The 11,733-nt window shown below is 42.7% G+C and overlaps 3 protein-coding genes across 5 annotated transcripts; 1 reads left to right on the forward strand and 2 right to left on the reverse strand.

Moving 5' to 3' along the window:
- The first annotated feature begins 3,368 nt into the window (after positions 1-3,368).
- Positions 3,369-5,360, forward strand: LOC6591165 (dolichol kinase). 2 transcript variants are annotated; one of them, XM_026985286.1, is made up of 5 exons: positions 3,369-3,617; positions 3,712-4,201; positions 4,271-4,922; positions 4,989-5,219; positions 5,294-5,360. In XM_026985286.1, the coding sequence occupies exons 1-4, from the start codon at positions 3,457-3,459 to the stop codon at positions 5,204-5,206; spliced, it is 1,521 nt and encodes a 506-aa protein (XP_026841087.1). In that variant the 5' UTR covers positions 3,369-3,456; the 3' UTR covers positions 5,207-5,219; positions 5,294-5,360. The 2 variants fall into 2 exon arrangements, with proteins under 2 accessions (XP_026841087.1, XP_002015691.1); XM_002015655.2 differs by lacking the exon at positions 5,294-5,360 and having other exon boundaries at positions 3,370-3,617; positions 4,989-5,268.
- On the reverse strand, positions 5,312-10,845 carry LOC6591061 (cyclin-dependent kinase 4). 2 transcript variants are annotated; one of them, XM_002015656.2, is made up of 7 exons: positions 10,765-10,845; positions 9,348-9,553; positions 7,721-7,886; positions 6,536-6,671; positions 6,148-6,476; positions 5,941-6,076; positions 5,312-5,867 (listed from the first exon to the last, which is right to left on the reverse strand). In XM_002015656.2, exons 2-7 carry the CDS (start codon positions 9,433-9,435, stop codon positions 5,784-5,786), a joined length of 939 nt encoding a protein of 312 aa, XP_002015692.1. In that variant the 5' UTR covers positions 9,436-9,553; positions 10,765-10,845; the 3' UTR covers positions 5,312-5,783. The 2 variants fall into 2 exon arrangements, with proteins under 2 accessions (XP_002015692.1, XP_026841088.1); XM_026985287.1 differs by lacking the exons at positions 7,721-7,886; positions 9,348-9,553; positions 10,765-10,845 and adding an exon at positions 6,794-6,858.
- Positions 10,846-11,085: 240 nt separating this feature from the next.
- LOC6591062 lies at positions 11,086-11,716 on the reverse strand. The gene is made up of 2 exons (XM_002015657.2): positions 11,651-11,716; positions 11,086-11,589 (listed from the first exon to the last, which is right to left on the reverse strand). The coding sequence occupies exons 1-2, from the start codon at positions 11,683-11,685 to the stop codon at positions 11,157-11,159; spliced, it is 468 nt and encodes a 155-aa protein (XP_002015693.1). The 5' UTR covers positions 11,686-11,716; the 3' UTR covers positions 11,086-11,156.
- Between the last annotated feature and the right edge of the window lie 17 nt (positions 11,717-11,733).

The following is an 11,733-nucleotide window of genomic DNA, read 5'->3' on the forward strand; positions in this document are numbered from 1 at the left end:
TACACACTTGCTACACATTTGCTACATAAGGGAAGGAAAAAATGGGTATGAACAACAGGCAAAACCGCCCAGAAAACGCAACCGCATGCAAGCTGATATCCCCCCATTTGACGAATATACCTTGAAGGCAAAAAGCCGATTTTGTGTCCTCACACGCGAGGTGAGGTTCGTACGAACTTTGCAAATTGCTTTGGCTGTTTTTGCCTCTTGTCCTTACCCTTTTTTATAGCCCATTCTAAATTACGACTCAATTTTTCGTCGCAAGAAAGAGTGAACAATTTATCGATATGACATATTAAAATTATTAAACGAATAATTCATCAACGCCACCCCTATTGTTACATGGAGTTTTCGTTTATAAAAACGAGAAAAAGAGGATAAAAGGATAAAGTCAGCCATTTGACTTCAAGGTATATTGTTTGTCAGCAACGCCGAGGTAAGGTTCGTACGAACCTTGCAATTTGCCTTGGTTGTTTTTGTTTGTTGTCCATACCCGTTTTTAAGGCCCATTAAAAAATAACGACTCATTTTTTCGTTTCAGAAGAGAGCAGAAGTCTGACCGTCTGAAAAAAACGTACTTAACCCACTTAAGCCCCCTTTATTTAAACTGATAACAACTTGAACTAAACCAAAAATAATATTCACTCTTGCAGGTCCATCATCTGTATATAAAAAAAGGCCACGATATCTTTCACCTAAAGGGCTCTAAAAATATTTAATCACGAATCATGCTCCTTGATTTTGATATTCGACTTAAGATTAGCTAAGACCTTCAGTCCTCAAAACATAATTTTATCCGATAGATGATTCAATTTTCTAGAAGATTGGCTAGTTTTAAATGCTTAATTTAATTTTATTGTGCCTAAAATAAGGTTTGAACAAAAAAGGTCAGAAATAAAACGTAATGAAATGGACCCTCCAGGCTGGCGAAAAAATGTCGGTATTTTTGTGCGATAAGCGAAACTTATCGGCGCTTTTTTATGAAAATAACAATGTTATAAAGCTAAACAAAATGTTTTTACATTTTATTTCTGTTGTTTGTTGGGCATTGCTGCTATTCGCTGCTTTTGATTTTGATTTTATGACTAGAATTATTTCGACCTTGTTATATACATAGTAAATCAGCAACTGATTTAGCACCGAAGTAGACGGTGGAGATGAGTAAACGGTGCATGGCGCAGATGAAGTGAAGGTTTTTCCGTGGTCTGGAAAAAATAGAATGGAATATTGACTGTACTTTCTACCCATTCCCAGACTGTAGTTATCGTGCACTTCGTAGTTTTCATTTTGGTTTTAGCACAATTTTTCACCTAGTGGTGATAGCTTTTTCCACGAACGCAGGTGTCTTATTTAAGATTGTTTCTGACATCTATCAAAAGATAAATAGAGTTGTGTGTTAATCTTTTTGCAAATGTGACTTTTTTGTGAAACGTACATATATACATGTTCCGCCGACCCACCTTCGCTCCGTACTGTGCTAAGCATTACAACAAAATTTTAGTTGCTTTACTTCGCATCGCATCCACATCTCGTATCATGTCTTTCCATTTTGATCAAGTTTTATATTCATATAAAGCAATGCCAAATTAGCAATATGATAATAAAGATCTAAAAAGAGCCATTCGTTATATAGAGCGGCTATACCACGATGCATCGTTTTGGCATTTGCGGTCAGCGTACTTTTGGGCGCACAGATTAGAAAGAAGTCGGATAGATTCGAATCTGGCGGGCTAGGCCGCCAAGTGTGTACACACAATTTTTTTACACACACATTATATAGATAATCTCTTACTTTTTATTTGTTTGACCTTTTTCGCTAAAACCTTTTTTTGGGCAAAATCCTATAAAAGCAACTATTAAAAATAAACCAGTCAAGTAGAAAATTGATCGGATAAAATTATGTGGGCATAGATAAATATTCTATATAGCTGGGAATATTCGACGGAAGATCAAAATTGAGGGAATCGTCGTATTTGTTGAATCGGTAATGGCCCGGTTGACAACATTTAAATCCTTGTCGCTCACATTCAAAAAAGGTAGATTTGGCGCGCACCACTCGGTATATTTTGTATATTTCGGTGCTGTTCTGAGGGTCATACTGTAGAAACTGGTTTTCGCCGCGCTCCCATGTGGTGTTTTTTTTGCTATTTTTGTAGTGGTATTTTTGTCAATTATTAATTTTATTTTCAATGTTATATAAAAATCCAATAAATGCAAGTATTTCGAATAGGCCAATCATGTATAGAATTGATTAATCAATCGTATAAAATTGAGTGGGCATGGCTAAATGTTCTATATAAATAGTATTATTCAACGGAACAAAGAATATGAGAAAATTTGAATTCGCCGCAGTTCGCCGCAGTTCCCCCAGTTCGCTTTAGCAACAATGAGTCTCATTCCATACACAAATGTTGCGCATTCCATACACAAAAGTTGCGGCAACATTTACTTGAAAACCGTTTTTTGGTCAAAATAAAATACATAAAGGTAATTAAAAGAAGCAATCTTGTAGAAAATGCATTTATCTATGGGATAAAGCTAAGTGGGCAAATCTATATAGCTTGAAATATAGGCAATACCCGATTCGCCGCAGTTTCGCTATTGCAACAATGAGTCCCATTCCATGCACAAATGTTGCTAACATACCCTGGGGGAAATGGATATTATAGAATTGTGAATACGTTTGTCTTCCAAGGCTCAGTAGGTATCAGGATCGACATAAATATATACAAGATACTAATAATGTACATGAATATGTCTAAAGAATATAAATTTGAGAAAAGGCCTTTATAAATAACGTTTCATCTTCATATAAAACTAACAAAATAGGGTATTCCAAGGCCTACACGCATCACAGTGACTCTTTTTTTGTCGAACTTTTCCGTTTAAACCTGTTTTTACAATAAATACAATAAAAGCAAGGATTAAAAACTATCCAATCTTGTAGAAAATTTATTCATCAATGGGATAAAATTATGTGGGCATTACTGAAAGATTTAGTTTGCTAGCATTATTCAATGGAATATCATAATTGAGCAATATGAACGAATTTCCCTTTTCGTTTGTTTTGATTAACCTATTTCGCTACTTGTTTGTTGTTTGACTTATTTCGCTAGAACCTCTTTTTACGCAAAATCCAATAAAAGCATGTGTTTAAAATAAGCCAGTTAAGTAGAAAATTGATTAATTAATCGGATAAAATTATGTGGGCATGGCTAAATGTTCTATATAGCTTAGAATATTCCACGGAATATCAAAAACGAGGAATATGTATTATAGAACTTGAATTCGGCAGTATATTTACGGTATACGGTATTGAAAATGCGCTATATTTTGGTATATTTCTGAGGGTCAGGCCTGGGGGGTGGTTCCTGGGATGGGCGTCCAAGAAAAAACAAACATTTGGCACTTAGAAGAATTATGCTTTAAGCTGAGAAACAAATAAAACAAGCGACAATGCGACGCTCAATCAGCGAAACAGAACATTCCGAATCGGACCTGTCCTCCGGCGCCACAACGGAGAGCAATTCCAGCGATTACGAGCAGGAGGATAGACACCACAGCAGCAGGGTCCACGACTCCACCACCGCCAAGCGAGACAATGTCATGCTGCCCAGGTGAGTCAAGCCTCTTCCGGGTGCAAAGTTCCCAGTTGAGTGTTTATGACGCTCTACTAAATCTTATCTTATCACCAATCCACTGGACGAACAGGCCCTGGGCGTCGAGTGGCGGTTGGATGTGCTTTCTGATGCCGCTGGCCTTGGCCTCACGCTTTCTAAACGCTCCGCCCTGCAAGGAGCAGGTCCATCTCCATCTGATGTTGACGGTGACAGCCGCTGGCATGTGCGTGGAGACACTCTGCTTCTTCGTATACTTCTTTGCGGACACAAGCATACTGGCCAAATGCATCATCAGCCTACTGCCGGGAACATTCACCGCACTTGGTTTCGGCTTCTGCCTGGGCACCTCCTGGTTGTTTGCTGTGGTCGCGGGGTTCCTGATGATAGCTGGCTACCAGCACTTTTACGTCTGCATGATGCGTGGCTTCTCACGGTGCTTCACCTACGGCGAGGCCTCCATTCTATTCCAAGGTCTTATGCTGTTCGTGATAAGCGCCACTTACCGGCTCTACGAACTGTGCTCCGCGGACGCGGATGCCAAGACCTTTAGTGATTTTGACCGACTTAATCTTATAATGCTGGTGGGTTTGGGTGATCATTCTGCCACATCTAATTCTTTCTAATCAGAATCAGAGCCCACTCTTTCACAGAATGCTTTGATGTGGCTGCTCATTCTCTGCGTGCTGGTGATCGCAGTTCCACGGCTGCGTGGGCCTATTCCTTTCTACCTGTTGCTGGGCCTCCTCGTAGTGGCAGTCACCAGTGCCCCCGTCACCAGTCCTGTGCCAATTGTGGCTCTGCTACAGTTCATCTTCAGGGACCCTAAGCGACTGCAAATCATCGGCTTCTACCTGGTACTCGTTCTATTGACCGGCGCCACCGTCACCTGGCAACTGCGGCACACCGTTCAAGCCAACACCCGAGTCCGTAAGATATTCCACCTGTTGATAGTGCTTGTCTTCGTTCCAGGAGTGCTCTTTCAGTGCACTCTACTGTACTTAGCCACGGGCATAGCGCTGGCGGCATTTGTGGTCCTGGAGCTGATGCGACTGCTAGAGATACCTCCATTTTCGGACAGGCTGACCGATGCTTTCCACTCCTTCCGGGATGAAAAGGACGCTGGGGTTCTGGCGCTGACCCCGTTCTGCCTGCTTATTGGATGCTCCATGCCCCTATGGCTGACTCCTTGCCCCTGCTCCGGAAAAGATACTTTGATCCTGCTCTCGGGCATCCTGGCAGTGGGCGTGGGCGACACCGCGGCCAGTGTGGTGGGCTCCAAGATGGGACGCAACATGTGGGGAAGTGAGTAGTGATAGGAGAACACTCCCATTGAACTGCTGACTAATATAACGTTTTCAACTCTTGCAGATTCCTCACGTTCCCTGGAAGGCACTATCGCCTTCGTGATGTCCATCCTTCTGTCCGTCTGGCTGCTGGAGGCGACCGGTCTGCTGGCCATGACACAGGCCAAGTGGTTCGCAACCATTTTCGCAGCCATCAACTCAGCCCTGGTGGAGGCCTTCACCGACCAGGTGGACAATCTGGTGCTGCCCCTAGTCTTTTATATACTCGTTGGCCTGGCCTGATTCTGATCTCCTTGTGAGTGCATATACATATACATGCATATTGACCAACACTAATTATTGGACTGTACTTTTATTTACGGTCCATAGGATCTATAACAAATTATGTAGGTATCAATGCATCATATATGTATACTTACATACATACATACGTGTATTTACAAACATAGTTTCTGCACATAGGCACAAATATAGATTATTTCTGCTGATGTACAAAATTTTGAAATTGTATAATGTATTCCTGAACTTGTTGTATCACATTTCGAATGGGACTGATCTTCCCCGACAATCGTTCCACTTTTGGGGATTTAGCGGCTACACGTTTTGCGCACGTTCTACACTTAACTTACGACTTAAAACATATTAAGGTATGGTATTCATTCAGCTCCTGCTTCTGCCTTAGGACCTGGACCCGGGTGCAGGGCAAGACACCTAGACTGGAAAATGAACGACATGCTGGACTGCATTTAAAGGAACATTATGACAAGAACAAAACACTGGTTGCGGCCATCCAATGCGTACGAACTCCACCCGACTACGTCTGGGAGCTCTGTCCATTGTACCCATCGGTGGCCCTGTCTTAAAGAGGCTCCTGCGTGAAGTAATCGTGCTCTAGGCAAACCAGGGCCGAGGGGCGCATGTTTATGTCGTACGACAGCATTTGCTGGATGAAGTACATGGAGGAGGGCATTGATTAGTAAGTTTATCCAGACGGAGAGAGCAACACACAAACGTACATTCAACAGGTCATCGGAGAACTCGCACAGGTTGGGACAAAAGTCACGTGGCCGCTTGGGAAGGCGGTGAGGGAAATGCTCCCGTGCCACAGAGATGGTTTTGGGCCATTGCTGATCTGTGGGTCGGCCCGTCAGCCTACAGGGAAGAGATGGCAACAACAGAGATTTAGCTATATACATTACACACATATTTTATTCGATACATACTCGAATATACGATCCAGCTGGTTCTTCTCTGATGTGCCCGGGAACAGAGCCTTCCGGTTGAACATCTCAAAGATTATGCAGGCGGCACTCCAGAGATCCACGGAACTGTTGTAGGGCTGGATAAGAAGTACCTCGGGAGCGCGATACCACAGCGTAACAACCACTGATGTCAGCTTCATTTCGGAGTTGTACGTTTTGGCCAGACCAAAATCGGCGATCTTCAGATGGCCCTGAGCGGAAACTAGCAGATTCTGCGGTTTCAGATCGCGGTGGATGATGCGATGCGAGTGCAGAAAGTCCACGCCGGTCAGGAGCTCCCGCGACAGACGCTGCCAGATGGGATCGTTTAGTTCCACAGTTTGACTAATGAGGTATTCTGCGTAATCACCTGGATTGTGATGGGGGACATGCCCGATTTGGGCAGGCGTTCGATGAGGTCAGATAAATCCTGCTCCAGGTGCTCAAAGACCAGGAGAATCATTAGTTGTCCGTCGCGCTCCAGAAACTGGCATACTTCGAACAGTCTGCAATAAGAGGGGAAATCAGAAATGGACTTTTTATATACATATGTACATATGTACATACATATGTGATGTGCATGCTCTGAAAGCGAGAGAATATCGTGATAAATATCTGCGTTACAGACCTTAGACCGACGCTGTTATAAAATGACGCTAGTATTGCGCCAGTGGCCATACTGCGGCCAATTCTTGGACTACAAAAAACACTCCAAACAAACACATGCGCACTTTTACGATATTGCGATCAAGAGAGAGAGAAAGACACACAGAGGTTGAGTGAACACTTTACGGTGTTTAAGAGCGCCAACAATACTAACATATGTATGTTAGACAACAGTTTTCGTCTCTTTATTTTGCTCGTTACAATTTTTCATATTACACATTAATTTTTTTCTTAATTTAACAAACATTTGAAATCTTTTTGTAGAAATATTTTGTTTTACGAAAATGTTAATAAAAATTCTTCAACTTGAATTTTTGCCTCAACCTGTCTTGTTTCTCATTTCTGGCTGCTCATACCAACCAACACGTTTGATATCAAACAACAGAGCTCACTCTCCGGATCGTTTTATTTATACCGTATCTGAGCGAATGAGCACAAACCAATTGTACGACAGATATCTAACGTTGAGTGTGAGAGATTAAACATTCACTCTCTTCCACAACGTTATCAACAGAAGAGAGTCGCGCCGTTACAGTCGGCGCCACACTGCTTGACAGGCAGATATAGGGGGAGAGAGGAGGGGGGAACAACATTGTTGTAGCTTGGCTCTTTCTCTCTCTCTGTGTGCGCACTCCATACCCTTCCTTAACACCCCCTACAGCATTGAATGCATTCAGCAACCGAGACGAATTTCATGGCTGCTACCTGCGTTGAGGCAAAGGAAAAGTGCTAGATAAACAGTGATCGACACGACCCGCCCACCGCACACAATACGCGCTGACATTGTGGCTAGCCGTAATCAGCTGCTCCGGTTGGCCCCTGCAAAAATTAGCTGCCGAATAGTTGGGGCCCCATCCCCAATGGCTGTGATAACGGTCGCCATACTCACTTGACAATGTTGGCGTGATCGCTCGCATTGAGCTGCTTCAGCAGGGAGATCTCCCGCAACGTGGACATCGGTACTCCGTTCTCATTGAGGGCGATGCGGATCTTTTTCAGGGCCACAATATTGCCCGTAACTGTGTCCCGGGCCCTGTAGACAGTCCCATAGGCGCCTGCAAGAGTGAAATTCGCAAATTTAGAACCGAGTGTGATTTAAATGGAAATGTTAAATGTTAATCAAACAAAAGCAAATGCAAAAGCAAAAACAAAGGCAACGTCAAGGCCAGATAAGAACAAGTGAAATTACCGAATTTCGCATGGATGGGAGAAAGAGAGAGTGACTAGTCAGCTGTGTTGATAAGCAAGTAGAAAAAAGAACCGGCTGATTCGCGATAAACCCACCAACACGTCCCATTTCGATTGCCTTTAGAGGTTGGAATATGACGAAAGCAGGTAGCGGAGGTACCAGCAAAGAGAAAGATATAGGATCTATCGATTGGAATGCCAAAGAAAATACACGACTTTGTCGCCGGAAATTTATCACCCCAGACAGAGGCATGCGTGGGACAAGGCAGAAGTTATTTTCGTTGCCACCAGACATATCAGATATTCCGCAGAGACAGCCAGAGAAAGAGTATATAGACAGAGGGAAAGAGAGAGAGAGAGAGAGAGGGGGGATAAGAGAGTGTGCTGTCCACTGTGCTGCTGAAAGAATTAAGCACAAAGCGAATTAATTCACGGAGAGCTCGCCCACACAATAGTGGCCAGGCAACTGAACTTCACCCCACCCCATATAAATACACCTTGGGTCAAGCACCAAGGCCAAGGCAAGCTCCAAAAAACAGTTAATTTTCGACTTCGCGTTCAACTTATTTCGACTATTGGACTCGTTTTCGCCGGCTGCCGACGGCTTCTTTCCTAACTTCGTAAAAAAAAAAAAATAATAAAAAAAATTAGCAACATTTTGCAAAAATCAAAACAACAACTAAACCGAAAGGTTGGAGAGCGAAAGCGAATGGGAAGAAGAGGCAATAATTGAATGAATGCGAAAAACTTGTATGCATGTACTTATAGTACTGACCAAAAGGCCTACAGACAAAAAACCAGTAACCAGTAACAATATCCATCATTAACATTAACCAAGCTTCACCGACGGCTCGGTGACGTAATTGATTGAAGTTTATGTACCTAAAAAATTCAAAAATGCTGCCTGAAATGTGTGTGTCAGCCCCTTGCCCGAATCGATCTGAGATCAATGAGATCGGCACGGTATAGATTTACAGACCAGACCAGGAACCACGTGACTCTGTAACTGAACCTGAAAAGTATGCAAGGAAATGAGATCTTCCCCTGAAGATTCTCAATAAAGGTTATTACTAGACTCTAGGTATTATTATTTCCCCTGTGCTGCGATTTTCCAAGAAAAATTAGTCACGATTCAAAAAAGTTTGTCAATAGCTAAACGATTGAGTCAACAGCACACAACGAATGATCTAATAACTTATAAAATGTGTATTCATAGGGAAACCATATCGAAAATACTTAGAAAAACCCAACAAACCCTCACCTAGTAAAGCCAACAACAATACCTTTAACCTGACCTATCCCAACGATCTGTAGCAGCTCCTACGTACCTGTTCCAATGATGTTGAGTTCTTCGTAGTCCTCAAAGTTTCTTCCATTGGACATCTTCTGACGCTTGTGTTGAGGCGATTGTGACATGTGTATATTCTTATGTTTGATTTGGCTTGTTAGTTGGGATATTATATTACAATGGGATTACGCAAGGACGAGAACTTTTACCGATACATAAAGGGCTGGACATGAGCATGTGCCTGCACTATTGAGAAATAAAATTAAATTAAACACTGATAAGAATATCCATCACCGTCGATGGTTTGATAGAATCCTCGGCCGCGTCCTTGATATCCGCGTGTGCGTACCAAAGCGAAACGGTGGAGGGAAAGAAAAAAAGAGCGTCTGCTCTACTGATAACCTAACCAAACTTGCGATAAAGCTACGTGTGACAGGTGTTAATAGGCCCGAAATACTCGGCCTCGCCGAGCAGACTGCCTCCTCCGTTCTGGCGCTGCTAAGGTCATTGAACCTTTGTGCCGGCTAATGTTAATGTTTTCCGTTTTATTGCTTGTATTTTATGCTCAGACGATCGAGAGAGAGCGGCTTTGCTTAGCTTTAGTTATGATTAATTCATGTTACTGTTGCTTGCTCTTCCAATTCTTCGTCTTCCCTGCTGATCCGTCTCTCTCTCTCTCTCCCTCTCTCCCTTTCTTGCCTCTCTTTTGCCGTTTATCCTGTTACTTTTACTCCACAAGCCAAAAGTGAGCGAAAGAGAGACAGAGAGTGCAAACTAGTTAATGTTGCTGCTTTTGCTTTTGCGCAAAACCGACATTTTTCCCCCATTTGTCAATTAATTCTAATCGCGGGACGGAAAAAAACAACAGCAATGCAGAAGCAACAAAAACACAACAAAAGCTGCAAAGGCAACAAAACAGAAGCAAAAACAGGGCAAAGAGGCAGAGGTAAAGCAAATGCTAAGAGCGCAGACACTGGCAACGACGCTGCTCATGTACTGTAATTTATGCGCATGGAAATGCGCAGATCGCGGACGCGATGAAGGAATCTTAGTCAATAAATTGTTAAACAGTTAGTTTTGTAATACAAATACGCCGCACCCCGAACGCGAGCACTACACGCACGAAATGGAACTTTTCTCCTCCCGCATCATGAATTCGTTTCTTTTTGGTTATTCCGCAGCTAACAATTTTCGGTGTCGCGTTTATTTCAATGCCAATGTTTTTATATATGTGTGTGTGTAAGATATTAGTTAAATATTTAAAAAAATGTGTTTTTATTTGTCAAGAGACCAACTCGACTCACACACACACACACACACACACACACATGTACCCGATCGCACTCTAAAACAGACGTGATCTCTACACACAGGCACACACAACACACTTAAATGAATATAAAAAATTTTGTTGAACAAAATTTGTTCGTTCCGTCCGGAAACAATTTTGAATTTACTTTTTTAATCAGCAAGCAACCGCGATGCGGGGGCCTAGGTTGGGCCATGCAGCAGTTTAATTAAGTTTCTTAAAACAAAGATTTAACAATATTTGTAAGATCACGGCAGCGAGGAAGTCGAATCGAGTCGTTTGGTTTGGTTGCAAATGCTCACGCAAGAAAATGGCACTCAAAGCTGGTCCGTTTACGATATTGCTAACATAGCTTTCTCTTGAGCCTTTTAGCGCAACAGCACTGTTAAAGATATTCGAAACTGCGCGCTCTTCGAAATCGGTGGGGGAGGAATTAAAGCGCATACCACCCACACGCAAAACCGACGGCTATATAAATTTAGAATTTATTTTAAATTAATAAAATGAAAAACACAATCAATGTTAGTGGTTAATTCTAGACTATAGGGCGGCTAATTTTGCATCCAATTCTTTCATATCGACGCCTATTTCGATGAGACGTTTCTCCTGCTCTTTGGTGTCCAGCCCGTGTTCCTTATTGTATCTGTAGTTGACTGTCAGCTGCACCTCCTCCATGTCGCTTACATGGTCGTACAGATTTCCCCCCAGCCGTTCATCAATGTCACTTTCCTCGCGAAGGCAGCAGAAATACAAGAGAAATACGGCCAAGCTGGCTGAGATCACGTAGGGCTGGTACCAGAGGGATTCATCATCACCCCCACTTCGAGTGTCCCGTGCTCGCCAAGTGGCCGCCTGACTGCCAAAGAACTGTATCGGCTCATTGCTGATCTGTCCCTCCTCCGGCTTCTTGTTTCCGTCGGCCAAGTTCTGGGCATAAAAACGCGGAGAGCCATAGGGAGCCGTGAACAGCTGCCTGAACAAAATCGACAACTAATCTGAATTCTTTATGGTTGATAAAATATTGGTTTACTCACCTTGCAAGTCTTGTTTTTGTTAACAAACGCAGCATTTTATTTTCTTAAATTTTAAAAATTTTCTTTCAATCCAAAAATTTCAT

Source organism: Drosophila persimilis, unplaced genomic scaffold, assembly GCF_003286085.1.
Source record: "Drosophila persimilis strain 14011-0111.01,24,50 unplaced genomic scaffold, DperRS2 tig00000002-arrow-pilon, whole genome shotgun sequence".
Taxonomy (NCBI): domain Eukaryota; kingdom Metazoa; phylum Arthropoda; class Insecta; order Diptera; family Drosophilidae; genus Drosophila; species Drosophila persimilis.

Excerpts from the sequence above, each read along its gene's own strand:
- LOC6591165 (XM_026985286.1), top strand. The coding sequence starts at position 3,457 with ATGCGACGCTCAATCAGCGAAACAGAACATTCCGAATCGGACCTGTCC. Across the intron at positions 4,202-4,270 it reads GACTTAATCTTATAATGCTG|AATGCTTTGATGTGGCTGCT; the intron begins GTGGGTTTGGGT and ends ACTCTTTCACAG. Across the intron at positions 4,923-4,988 it reads GGGACGCAACATGTGGGGAA|ATTCCTCACGTTCCCTGGAA; the intron begins GTGAGTAGTGAT and ends CAACTCTTGCAG.
- LOC6591061 (XM_002015656.2), bottom strand. The coding sequence starts at position 9,435 with ATGTCACAATCGCCTCAACACAAGCGTCAGAAGATGTCCAATGGAAGA. Across the intron at positions 7,887-9,347 it reads ACTCAACATCATTGGAACAG|GCGCCTATGGGACTGTCTAC; the intron begins GTACGTAGGAGC and ends TCACTCTTGCAG. Across the intron at positions 6,672-7,720 it reads GATCACGCCAACATTGTCAA|ACTGTTCGAAGTATGCCAGT; the intron begins GTGAGTATGGCG and ends CTCTTATTGCAG.
- LOC6591062 (XM_002015657.2), bottom strand. The coding sequence starts at position 11,685 with ATGCTGCGTTTGTTAACAAAAACAAGACTTGCAAG. Across the intron at positions 11,590-11,650 it reads ACAAAAACAAGACTTGCAAG|GCAGCTGTTCACGGCTCCCT; the intron begins GTGAGTAAACCA and ends GATTTTGTTCAG.